Raw genomic sequence first — 14,158 nt, forward strand, 5'->3', positions numbered from 1 at the left:
AAGCCACCATTTTAAATTGCTGCTTTACAACTCAGCACATTCTACGACATTACACACCCAGCTGTGCCAAAGTCTCTCGTTGGCATCCGTGATGTAACTCGCTCATCGTGCGTGCATTCAGCGATCAGATTTAAAAAGCCACTAGTGGGCATTCACTTAAGAGCCTCTCTTCCTGTAACCCCTCCCCCCCCTTTTCCAAACTGACTCCCAACTTCCTCCTCCTCATTCCATCAGTGACCCGAGGGCTGGACTGCAGTTTAGGAGGCCATCACTGGTCACCTCTGGGTGCTGTGTCCTGGGCTGGTTCTTTATGGCTGCAGGGCCTCGCTGCCTAATCAATTGTGCACTCATGTGCACACACAAACACGAGGCTTTCAGTCAATTAGCCCGGAGATTTACACAACCGAGCAAACCTGGGAGTGTTAGTCTCCCAAAAAGCCAATCAGATTAAGCCGACTGGAGACTTGTACACCAGCCAAATAACACTAATTAGCTAGTTGCACGTGTGTATGTGTGCCTTTGCGAGGGACACTAATTAGCGGGGCTAGTGTGCCTACTTCTCAACTTCCTCAGGACCATTTCCTGGGATAGTAATTATTAGGTACGTGTGATAAATTCCAGGCCTTCTTTGAGCCTTCAAGAGATAGATCAGGGAAGTGAGAGAGTGCCAAACAAAGAGCAAAGCATTCAACAGCCAAAATCAGTGTGAAGTCGTAAAATAAAAGAGAGGCTATTCTACACAAAATGTACTTGATTCTCTTTAGTTCCCAAATATCACCTTTGATGTGTCACTCAGTATTTTAATTTTCAATCAGTTGTTTCTCCAAAGCAAAAACTCTGCATCCCATTATGGAAATGTTTCTTCAGATGTCGAACCGTGCATCCTTTTGATTTCAATATTGCGCAATAATTCCAAGTGATTAAGTTATAGAGGCTGCATGCATTTCAAACAACATACTTCGCACTTTGCAAGACTAGTACACATCAGGAAAGCAGAAAAACTGAAATAGGTATTCGGGTGGGAGTCCTCCATTTACGACCTCTTCCCCTAAAGGAATTCAGTGACGTAGACGATTCATTACACGTGACAAGGACGTCTTCAGGGACATCTCCATTAAATGTACCGTAGTTTTCGAACTATAAGTCGCAGTTTTTGTCATAGTTTCGGTGGGGGGGGGGGGCGACTTATACTCAGGAGGGACTTATAGGTGATTTTTTTCACAAATTTTCAAAATTCAAAAATCCGCGATAAACGAACCGCGATGTAGCAAGGGATTACTGTCATTTGAACTGCAAGTGACGTCACCCGTGCCGCGCGGCGGTTGTTAACATAAAGGACATAGGATTCGATCACGGGATGACGAAGATGACGAAGGGCCCCACGTACTACCGCCATCATTAGCGGCTTTGTTTGTAAGTGACACGGAGGACGAAGACACAGAAGGTTCGAAAAACTATAATGGCTTTTACGCAAGCCCGGTCCTTCTCGACGGGAGCTCTCTTTCACCTCCGTGGATGGAAGTCGGGGACCGGCGCTCGGCCGGGTGGCTGTCCAGGGACGGTGGATGGGGCTCGGACATGGCTTTTACGCACACCCGGTCCTATTTATGGAGCTCTCTTCCACCTCCGTGGCTGGACGTTCAGTAGTTGTTGGCTCGTTGAACTCTTGTTTTGTTAAATAAAGAGCCGTTTACCAAACCCACGTCTTTCCTGGTACTTTGTTAACGCTACAATATAGTTATATACTAGATCTCTGCAGCGCACGCACGGCGTTGTTGACATAAAGACCAAGGAATTTGATCGATGGATTTCATGATTTGGAGTGACACAGATGGTTTGATAATATTGTTGAAATATGATAGTTATTTGAAATATACTTTATATATCGTTATATGGGTGTGTGGAATAATTAGAAATGCAACTTACAACGGGTCCAACGTCAGCATATGCGGCGCATACGCGGCATTGTTTACATAAACCACGATCGATGGATTTAATGAATTGGAGTGACACAGATGGTTTGATAAACGTGTTATTTATGTAATACTCACTTCAATAACTCTGAATGTTACGTCAGGCCCGTTCTCAGCTCCTCATTTGTGTATATGTCACGTTAGCATACCGTATCGTTTAGCCTGTTGTTGCTGGTCCATGTCTGTTTTTGGTGTTGGATTTTGACAAATAAATTTGCCCCAAAATTGCGACTTTTACTCCGGTGCGACTTATATATGTTTGTTTTTCACTTTATTGTGCATTTTATGGCTGGTGCGACTTATACTCCGGAGCGATTTATAGGCCGAAAATTACGATTATCATCGAAAAGTGATGGCAAGAAAAGTTGGATCAATTAGTCCCAACTGAAAACCGAGGTATCACCTGCTCGTCGGCCATCACTGTATAAACTTTACATCAGCTGTTAGTCTAATAAATTTGTTCAGTATTCGTTCATGTTATATTGTTTCCAAAGACTTAGCCGCTGGATATATTCTTATTTTAGTCCACCCCTTAAGTTCTCTTTTCATTTATCTCGAAAATTCCTCTGGTGATCTGGCCCCCCACTGACCAAATGGAGGAGGCAGCAAAGTAGGCCGGCCCTGACATAACAACACACCTAGCGAGCCAACACACGTCGTAGGTAAACACAGGTGTCAGAGGGCACGGGAGCACAGACAGACATGATGAATGGCCCCGAGTTCCCACGAGGCGACACGCACACAAACCTGCTCAGGAAGAGGAAGGTGATGTGCGGTCAGCTCCACCTCATCACTGCAGCACAGAGAATCCCTTTCAGGCACTTTGGACGTCCTATCGTTGCCTTAACACAACAATCGCACTTAAACACCTTACTTGTGCGCGCCTCAATCGCTACGTGTCCGTCTCTGCGCTGGCACAAAACGTCGACTGTGCATGTTCTTGTCTGTGTAGTGTAAGCACGTTTAGGCAGGTAGAAGTGATTCAAAATCACAAATGAGAGCACAATGCTGAGTAATCGTGTGTACATTGTTGAAAATGTGCACTGTTTCCATGATTTCATTGCGTACTTGAGAGTGTCTGGGCTCTTCAGACAGATCAGTAAGCAGGGACATGACCTTGCCTCTACAGCTGGACTCTCGAGTGTTTTGGCACCGTAACCATGGCGATGGCTCTACGGAGACAGGATGTCTACATCGGGGATTTGAAAGTCATAACGTCGCTGTTGCTCTAAGCTTCATTATGCCACGGGTTGCTCTCACTTGCCAACAATAGGTCAAAGCAGCGCACTTGTTGGATGGAGAAAGGAGTGAACATCAAATGTGACATTGGTATTTGGGGAAACTTAAACTTGGCTTAAGACAGATATGTCACTTTTTTTTAATGTCATACTGACATTAAAGGGACAGAGTGTAGATTTTTTTATGTTAAACTGTTAATTAAAAAAATAAGCCAAAACATTTTCTACCACATAAAAATAGATTTTGAAAAAAATAAAAATTTTAGGTCTGATAATCATGGGTCATGCCTCACCCTATAGGAAGCGTACATGTTTCACTATACGGGTACACGAAGAAAACAAACTTAAGTCAGACTACAGCAAGTGTAACAAACGCAACTCACTGTGATGACATTTGGAAATGGGTTGAGCATCTCGAGTTCAACACCACGGCAGACTAAAACCACAACAGCAACAATGTGGAGGGTGTCACTCAAAACTGAGCGGAATTTGGTCATCTTTTCCAAGCATTTGTATATATTATCTTTTTTTGTGGCTAAATGAGAATGAAATTGTTGGATGGTAAAATTGTTCAAGGTCTGCCAAATAGGACACTGTATACAAATCTTAGCCCTAGCTCTTTCTTGATCTGCTTACAATGTTGAAGAACTTAAAGTGCTGTTCCAAAGTTTGGCGTAGCAGGATGTTTATTGGTATAGCAGTACATGGTGGGCTTACGCACGCACACGCACACACACACACATGCACGTACACTGCTTTTCTCATGTAACTTGCAGCTCCACCCCTTGTTTTCTCTCGTCTTTCTTCTATCATTCCTTCCATCATTCCCTTACTCCTTTTCCTGAACACCCTCTTCATCAATCGCACCCTAAATCCATCGTCTGTTCATAGACTATTCCCTCCCTAAATCTTCTTCTGCCTCTCTTGTAATTATTCTGTCCTTTGACACATGTAAGTGTGACGGATGCATGGTTCTTTCTTTAGAGGCTCACACGACAACGTCTGTCTACTTTGATGTACAGTTCATTGCGTGATGCTTCCAACTGGTGCCACTCCTCTTCAAGAGACAAGTGAGGTGCGACAAAGACATGCGGAAGGAAGCCGTCAGTTTTTTAAAAATAAAATGGGATGCAGATGTGGTGAACATACAAGAGAACAGTTTACTTTTCGTCCTACAGCACTTACTCTGAACCCCGGCACCAAATGAGCCACTCGGCCGACTGGGCTCTCGATACGTTTCATTACGAACTCGCTTGTCCAACACTAGAAGAACTCACTCCATGCAGCGGTACTGCAAATGATTCGTCTTTTTCATGAGCAAATGCCAAACTACAACTGAAAGAAAAAGAAACCTGGCACAAGTTTCTCTCCTGATTTCTAGGATTTAAATGTTTCAGTGTGTGCAGACCGAATCCGACTGCTGCAAGAAACCCCCCCCACCCGCTCACGTTCTCCCATTACTTCACATTCTCTAGCCGATCTGGTCTGCTTGTTTGTGTCTGTGCAAAGTTGAACCAGAGCCGTGCTGTGGGAATATGGTGTACGTGTGTGTGTGTGTGTGTGTGTGTGTGTGTGTGTGTGTGTGTGTGTGTGTGTGTGTGTGTGTGTGTGTGTGTGTGTTTGCCATACGCATCTCTGAGGCTTGTTAAAATGCAAGCGCCTCTCTTCGCCCCACCCACAGTTCAATAGTCCTTTAATCCGCATCGGCGGTGACCCCAAACCCATGCTTCTGACCTCTTCATGCGCACTACATTGAATGCACTAAGACCACACACACAAGCACACACACGCATAAGTGCCCCCCTCCTTAGCTCGTGGCATTGTAGCCTGGCATCCAGTCCAAGGAATTGCGCACAAACAGCACATGTAATTTTGATGTTTATGTCAGCCAACCATCAGACTGACTTTCTTCCTCAACTATCTCTGTAGCGGTGATATAATAATGATTTAAGACGAGCGCCAGCAGACTATACAAGAATAATTCACCAGCCAAGGCAGTGTTTTATGAGTGTGTTTGCAATTTTACATCTAAAAAGAGGCACGTCTTGGGATTGTCTCATATGTAACACATTTGTACTGCTGGAAACCGCTGCTTAGATGAGGCGGGAGGGGGGACAGATAGGAAGATAGTTTATATAAAAATTGTGTGTGTTGTGTGTGTTGTGTGTGTGTGTGCGCGCGCACGCACGTGTGTGCATGTGTATGTGTCTGCTTGGCACAAGTACAGGTACCTTTTCTGTTTTTAAACATGCTGTCTCAGACCTGGACGTGCATACTTTCAGCTACACACACTTTCTATCCAACCCGTCAAAACAAACGCAGATTCAGTCCCTCCACTGAATTGACACGCTTATATTGAAACATGTCCAATTCTACTTTTCTTTTTCTTCTTTTTGTCAAACACATAAAAAGGCATCACACATTTTATTGGATCTGCTCTCTGAACTTCTCTCACACACACAAGAAAGCAATAGCGGATCCCATCTTTGATATCCTCGTATGACTCATGTGGACACTGTGTATCATTTTGTCTTCCTACAATTTGGGTAAGGTCGTTTCTGTTTTGGCATGACTGTACCCCAGTGCACAAAGCAAGTTCATTTAAAGTAGGTAGGTCGAAAGATGTGGGTGAAACTAACTTCATTTCCAGAATTTCTTCCAGCTGCTTTCGTCTTTCAAGCCGCAGGCTGTTGAGATGTCCGTCTCGCTCACGCAAGGTCTGCTGGGTGGAGGAGAGATGCAACTTTGTTGTGTCCAGTTCCTGTCGTGTCTTCTCCAGGGCTCCCATCAGCTCTTCCAGCTAGTAAAGGGCGAGAAACACTTTAGGTATAAACAGCATGGAGACAAGCCTCGTAAGCAACTGTACAAGCATGTTCATATGTATTTCATTTGCACTGATCAGCTAATGACATCCATATATAAAATTCATGATTGAAACAATTGTAAAAAAAAAATAATAATACACTCAATAAGGTTGCCAGAATGAGTAAGAAAACATCTCTGTATTCTTGCATGCAAAAGCTAAATTAGTCATAATAATTTACATATTATTGAATTAATACCACTAATCAAAAGAAATGCACCTTTAAAAGGCTAACTTTACAATTGAGGTGGGTTGGTTTTTAATAGATTGTGTAGGTATGACTAATGGACTAACGTCAGTCAGAAAGAAGGCTAAAATTAGGCTAAATGAACGAATGGAATGTGGGGCTGCTTGAAAATGAGGGGTAGGTCAAATAAGCGGCGTCTGTTGTTGTAGCGGCAAGTCTTCCCTCTCCTCCTCTTTCCTTTGGCTTGCTAATTCTTTTACACGCCGGAGTGTTTGTCTACTTGAGAGCAGGTGAGATCAATGGACACACATGCGCTCCAACCATTCGGGCCCACTTGTCCTACCTGAGCGTCTGACAGACAGGATGTGACCTTAGGGCATCATTATCCCAACACAGGAAGATTGTAATTGTCTGGCAGCAATCGCGCTACAAAAGAACGCGGCACTGGAGTCGTTATTATGATGACGCCATTGAAAAAAACAACAACTACAAGTCATCTTTTCTCAATTGTGATAATGTGTAAATTTTCCCGAGATAAGACATACAAGACGAATTATTGTTGGCTGTAATTATTGCTGGATGTAACATAAAGGAAGGGAAATGGAAATGAAAGAAGAAGTGGAAAGCACTCCACGGGGTGGGACATAAAAGAGGGAACGGGCCTCTTTTATGATGGGGCCAAATCGTTCGCACATTTTCAGGACGCTCTCCATCGCCGCCTGTTTGGTAGGTGTGTTTCCCAGATGTTAGACAGTCTGCTCGCTGTTCACGCTCGCAGCAGCCAGTGTAGGGCGAGTTAGCATCGTGGCGTACACAACTTTGAAAAAGCGCTTTTGATTCATAGTAGTCTGGAAATGCACCATCTTGCTATAAAACTAAATCGACTCAACATCCCTGGCAAGAACAATTCATCCCATAATTTTCCAATGGCTAATTCACCCAGAAAACAACACATCAAAACGTCTCAAGTCACATCAAAGTCTCCCAAGCACATGATAAGCGGGGGGGGGGTGTTGATAAACGGCTAGCTTGGAATTAATTTCAGAGTTTGATGTCTTGTTTGAAAAGCTCCATTATGGGTCACCCACGTCACGTACAGATCTGTCAGCCCGACATCGGCCCACCACCCAGACTAGTCCCTTGTGTCACAATCACATCATTAATAAGGAATACAATGCATTTTAACGAAATTAGCGAGCTAATCGGCTTAGCGGCGAGCCTGTGCGTGCTAATTTAGCTCAGCTTCAAGGGAAAGCCTCACAGCCTGGCTAAGGCTTACTGAGACCAGCTAAGCTGATTGAGGGGCTCAGAGGTACGGGCCCAATCCCCCTTGTTCGTTTGCGTCGGTGTTGATGGTTCAAAGGCCTGGTTCAAATGCCACATTGGGGGTGTGGTGCAAGAGATTTGGACGGATAGCGGGAGGACGGCAGAAAAAAGTCTGGCGATAATTGGGCCAAATGAGTTAAGATGGTAGATGGGTGAGAAGGAGGCTCCGGTTGATGGCACACAGGAGACCCAGTAAGTCTCCACAGAGGGTGTGAAGAAAAGTCACCCAGAGCATTAGCCATGCTCCATTTCAGCCAGTCAGCCTGGTGGAAGACTTTCACCGCATTACACATCAGCAGACTGATTACTTTGAGACACAGAGGAGAAGAAAGAATCTTTCTTGGGGGGAATGTGAGAATTGTGCCAAGATCAGGTGATGTTTTAGCAAACCATTATTAGACTGGGCCACTGTGGGATTGCATGTTCCCATGTAGCCTCCATCTTGATGATATCATGGCGGCTCACAGTGTTGACATCATCAAGCGGCGAACATCATGGTTACATAGTGGCTTGAGCACTGAGCTAAATGGTTATCTTTTGTTGGGGAGACAGCATGACTCCTCGATTCTGGCTCAGTAGGCATCAAGTCCATTCATCGGCATGACAGCACAATGGCTCAGTATGTTCTTTGCATGTAGGGGCCCAATTATTTTGGAGGCGTTTCTTACTTCACATGGGTGGGAAAAATGACTTGGTGCATGCGAAAAAACCCAGCAGCGTATTTATAATGTTTGTTCCCACCTGTCACCAAAGCTTGTTTGCTAAACTTGTTGGAAGGAGACTAGTGCTGTCCTAACTAAGCCTTGTTGCATAAACAGAGTTATTCTCATGAATAAAACTAACCAAATAACCAAAACAAAATACTTAGGAAAAAAAATATTTTGAAAATTATTGAAAAAAAAAATACTTTTTTAAAATTAAATATGAAAAAAATAATAACTAATTGAAACTACATTTTATATTTACAAACATAACAATTGTAGCAAACATTTTTTACTTCAGATTCGTAGCCCCGGACTTCCAGCGCTGAGGAAATTAACTGAGCATGAAAGGGGTATTAACTACATTAGACATTTGTAAACTGAGTTCAACTTTTTTTCTACTTCAACTACCCATACTTTTCTTTTAGACTCCTCTTGTCAATGTTTGTATTTCTCTGTGTGTGAGCAAAGAGGTATTCGACTCCACCGCAAAAATGTTAGCTGCAGCTGAAACCACTGGTGGCTCCCGTCTTTCTTATGGCATTTATAACTAATGTGAGGTCATTCTCATTCAAATGTGTAGACACACAGAGACACACACACAGACACACTCACACACAGACAGACACAGACACACACACACACACACACACACACACACACACACACACACAAGGGGGAAACACTCATTCAACCCGTTTCTTGATTTACCAGCAGACACACAGCGATTGCAGACACATCTGCAAAAAAACCAACCAGCTATCAATCACCAAAGAAAATTGCAGAACATGCAATCTTTGGGTCTGAAACGACATTACAATGACAAAATAATTCATTTATTAACACATTTATGTCCTGAATTACTTTGATAAATTGCATGCTCCGAACTTGGTATGAACAATTTGGGCTAGGTCTGTTTCTGGTTCAGCAAGACTATTTTCCCAGTGCACGACTATTATATATTTTGTGCCACCACCGACTAAATAAAATTGAATAAATTCAACACACTTTTTTTTCATTGTAGTTGTGCCCGTCTTCAAGAAAGGGGGTGAAACTTGTCGGTCACTCAGCTGGTTCTAATCACTGTGGTAAAAATAAGTGACGTAAAAGCTTGTGCGACGAGGACGCAAAACTGTCAACAAAACTTGTTCACTCTATGTGATAAAGCTTGAATGTCACGATGTGTAATTATTATTGAATGAAATAGCTTGCGAATAATTAAAAATAGATGATCGAAAAAATTCGTAATTATTCTTCTAGGTGAATGTAGGAAATTCTTGTGCCAAGTATCTGCTAATTATTGATGACACACTCATAAATTCAATTTCAAATTGCATAACCGCATCAATTCACACAGGATGCAAACAGAACTGTGTCCTATTTGGAATGTGTGGGCAGGTTCACTTTAGCTTTAACCCCATCCTGCCTGCAGTTATACACGTTAGCCACATGAGGGTGTATCTCATACGCTGAGCTGTAAATTTCCCCTCATTGGAAGTTGAGAGAGGGAGCTGAGGGGAAAGATGATTTTATTTGTAAGAGTTTGTTTGGATGTAAAGTGATGACGGCCAGGGTGTTTTATTTCTAAATAATCAACACTTTTGTAAGCCCATGACAAAATAATTTTGTTCAATGGTAAGAGAAATAAAATACAAAGGGAAGCAATTCAGTTCAAATTTAAAACTAAGGATGTGATATTGTGATCTTTTTGGACTTCCATATCAGTGCTCACTAAAAAATGCAGAGCAAGTGTGTATTTTACGTGTATTTTACGTGGATGTGCGCGTGTGGCCTCTACAACACCCGCGTTGAGTCGGAAAAGGATCACTCTCCACATAGGCTGATGGAACTGTGAAAGAAAACACTGAACAGAAATAATAAACCCAGAGTTTCTCCTGCCCGCTTTCAGTTTTTGGAGTCAGGGGAGGGGTGGTCTCGCCTTGGAGTTCACACGTTCACGCTGCAGAATAGCCGTGCCGTAATTGGGTCACGTGGGTATAGAGACGCGGCCAACTCAAACCTCTGTTGCAAAGCACTCGTGAATATTTTTGTTACATGAGCGATGTTATGTCGGGTCACAGTTTATACAACCACTTACGGAGAACCAATTGCAATTCTTCGGACTCAAATCGTAGGACACCCAAATGAAGTAAATAAGTCATATGGTGATACTGACAGCAGCAATGGGATTCTCCCCGCGGGTGATGAGAACAGTGCCAAACGGGGCAAATCGCAAGCGGAAACTTATTGCTCGTCACGTCAGCACCACACAGCTGGAGGTGAGCGACAAACCCCTTGCGCACACGCACAGAGGAAGCCTATGTGCGTCAGCCCCGCAGCACTGTAATTGGACGTGACAGACGGCCAGTAATTCGATGCAACAGAATCAACAAGTGCTGCGCTGACCCCGCCCAGCAGAGATATGCGCACACACATTTGGACGAAACGAATACACCCCTCCAAGCACCCTACTGAGAAGGTGCTACTGCTGGGATCTAAAACTCCCACCTCAGAGCGAATATCTGTCCATTCTCTCTGTGTTGTGGGACTTTTATTAGCTATGAGAGAATACCGCTGTCATTCAAGGATACACCGACAAGTACTGGTATATTGGTGTTGGGGGGAGGGGGTGAGAAGAAATGGATGGATAATTGGTTCTACAGCACCAGTCATCACCCAGGTCCCAAAGGAAAGGTCATTATAGTCTGACCCTTTCTGGTGGTATGGAGGGATTATAATCATTACAATAAACCGACAGGGAGTGAGAAAATGCGAACTTCCAGCAGCTGTGTACACTGCCCCCAGAAAGCACACAATCACACATATTACATATACACACATTTTTCACATATATACGTATATACTATACACATTCAGTGGTGTATTGCTTTAAGTATGTGGGTGGTGATTACTGGGAATGTGACAGGTGCATAGACTATGAAAAGAAGAAAGTTGAGAAAGATCACACCCGTCTTTTACAGTAAAAAAGTAATACAAGGCCACTTTGGGAGCCTGACGTGAACACTTCGGAAATGTGCCTCCTTGGTGTTGACTGAGTGCAGTGTGGTGGGATAGAGATGATGAGGCAGATAAACGGTATCACTTTATCCCACATAAACTCTCCTGCATGGATGGGAAAGCGGGAAGGTGGAGGTGCGGCCCAGTTTGTGCTTATCCTTGGGCATGTTGTGTGCCACATGAATGCGAGCACAAAGAAAAGAAATGCAACACAGTACAGTGTTCTGACAGTACACATGTACAAAAAAAGTAGGCGTGATGAAAACATAAATGACAGGTCAAAGTATCTCCAACACATGCAATTATTTTAATAATTCCAAACCTGCGACAAAGAGTATGGATATCCATCAGGCTGCGCATCCCTCCTTACTTCGCCAGGCACTGTCTGTTTTTGAATAAGAGGGGACTTGATTTGCCTTGAGGAAAAAAACAAAATTATAAAAATTGAGAGTTGCTAATATAATTCCTACCACGACCATTGAAGCAAACTTTTTATGACAGGGTCACACGAGGCAAAAATAAATAACCGCTGCAAATGTGTGACTCATGGCAGGCAAGCTGAGTGATGGAGTTGAGGCATGCCTGTAAATCTGTCAACTGCAAAGCACATGAACACAAAGTACACAGAAGATGATGAAACAATTTTTGGGATTTGCCACTCACTTAATGATTTATCCCTACTTTTAACACATCAAACATCCCATTCCAACATATAAGTAGCAAAACTATAAATAAATAAATAAAAAACACATTTGGAACTTGTATTTTTCAAGATTCGAGATCTTTGGGAAGTAAAAGGTGGAAAGGCAAGAAAGCTGACAGTGACAAATTAGCGTAAGAGAACTCTCCGGCACTGTAAACAAGCTGTGAGCAAGCGGCTGCTAAAATGTGCCGCATTATTATTCCACATCCATGCTGGCGTGTTGATTTTGGGTCAGAGCTACAAGCTGCCCCCACGTGAGCAAATATTTGCTGTCATTTCACCCAAAATGTTGCTTGTGTGTGTCCAACATGTGAGTGATGTCGGCGAGTGATTCATTTCAATATGCTTCAAAAAGATTATGAAAACATGTAATACACACTCAGCTGGCACAAACACACACACAAATTCACAGAATATGGACGAAAAACAGTTTAGGTCATCAACCAGGGGCACAATACATTCTGGAAATTGAGTTTCCATCTTTTCTTTTCCAGGGCAGTGCTATCATTAATCCACACCTAGCTATTGTTGAATGATTTTGATGTGCAGGAACTTGAGAGCTCTGACCTGAACACCTTTGGGATAACCCACAAGCATGACGGTTTCTCTGATCTCAGAGCTGATATTCTCGATAAAAAAATTCCCACAGACGCGCTCTTCCATCTCAATGAGGAGTGGAAGCAATTATAACAGTGACCTCCAGATTTTGTTCCATTCTTAGTTCATATCATTGTTAGGTGTCCCAATACTTTTGTTTCCATATAATGTAAACACAGAGAATATCATTAGATGAATAAGTCTCTCTATCAGACTACTACTCTAATGACATCACACTCCGTCAATCACATGTTGCAATATTTTCTTTTGTTATGCGGCTACAACTGTGCAATACTTGAATACTCACCTGTTTCCAACTTTGCACAATACAGCTTTGTCTTTTTTATTTGCATAAACTAAAGTAGTATTAATCCTAAACTCATATACCATATTTTCCGGACTATAAGGCGCACTGGACTATAAGGTGCACCTTCAATGAATGGCCAATTTTAAAACTTTGTCCTTATATAAGGCGCACCGGACGATAAGGCGCACCATTAATACATCATGTCAGATCTTTAATCCAAATCAAATCACTCGCCATTTTATCTTTTTTATTTCAACTTCAGACTCAACAAATTACATTATAATCACAAAATAATGATCCATAGTCTATTTGATTCATGATTCATAGTCTTCAGCGGGCCACTTTCATGACACAATGCTTTGGGCCAGTTTAAATTTAGGAATTTGGTCCATATAAAAGGCGCAACGGACTATAAGGCGCACTGTCGGCTTTTGAGAAAATGTTAAGTTTTTAGGTGCGCCTTATAGTCCGGAAAATAGGGTACACTAAAAGTCAGTTTTTGGAACAGGGCCATCCCATGAGTAGCAAAAATTTGCATGTAATGGAAGCTCATTTAAATGCATTGAAAAGAAAAAAAAGTGAAAATAATTACTCAAAAAAGAAATGAAAAAACTACATTAAGGACAAACAAAAAATATAATTTTTTATTTTATTTTATTTTTTTCTAATCTGCAAACAGATAGAGGGGAAACTAGAAAAGTATAAATTTCATTGCTCAATAGAACTGTTGTGTATTTACTATGCATATGAGAAATAAACATATTGAATCGAACCTAACCCTTTTATTAAAACGTTCATTTTGAGTCTTGCATTTCCTCCTACTATCCACAAAAAAAAACCCTCATTCCAGTATCTCCTTTCATCATCACGAAGTATATGCACATCCTTCTCGACTTCAAGAGAAGGGATTTGTTTCCACCGCAAGCTATCCATGTATGTTTGCATAAGCTCGGAGCGTGTCCACTGAGAAGTCACCGGCCATGAGGGCATATAAACTCATGCTGCTACGGGCGCAGGTGTGCACACCCGCAGACATGCTGGTGTCTTTTGATAGCTAATACAGCGCCATCAAAGCCATCTGGGCAAGGTTGATGAGGTATAAAAGTGTGAGTAAGAGTATCAGGGCTGCATGTGCCTACACTAAAATTTGATGGCTATCGAAAGGGACGATAATATTTTAGTGCAGCAAGATTTTTAAGACAGACAGTTGTTGGAGGGAGGGAGGGAGGGAGAGAGAGAGAGAGA

At 42.5% G+C, this 14,158-nt stretch overlaps 1 protein-coding gene across 2 annotated transcripts in view; it reads right to left on the reverse strand.

Moving 5' to 3' along the window:
• The window catches only part of LOC147061532 (ERC protein 2-like), a 97,462-nt gene that overhangs the window by 47,834 nt on the left and 35,470 nt on the right, over positions 1 to 14,158 (reverse strand). For both annotated transcript variants that reach the window (XM_085922601.1, XM_085922526.1), the window contains 2 exons: positions 11,629 to 11,722; positions 5,851 to 6,011 (listed from right to left, as the gene is read on the reverse strand). In XM_085922601.1, the coding sequence (XP_085778727.1) occupies positions 5,851 to 6,011; positions 11,629 to 11,722 (255 nt within the window). The remainder of the gene's footprint in view (positions 1 to 5,850; positions 6,012 to 11,628; positions 11,723 to 14,158) is intronic.

Source organism: Syngnathus leptorhynchus, chromosome 1, assembly GCF_054491065.1.
Source record: "Syngnathus leptorhynchus isolate UIUO chromosome 1, UIUO_Slep, whole genome shotgun sequence".
In the NCBI taxonomy this organism is placed as follows: domain Eukaryota; kingdom Metazoa; phylum Chordata; class Actinopteri; order Syngnathiformes; family Syngnathidae; genus Syngnathus; species Syngnathus leptorhynchus.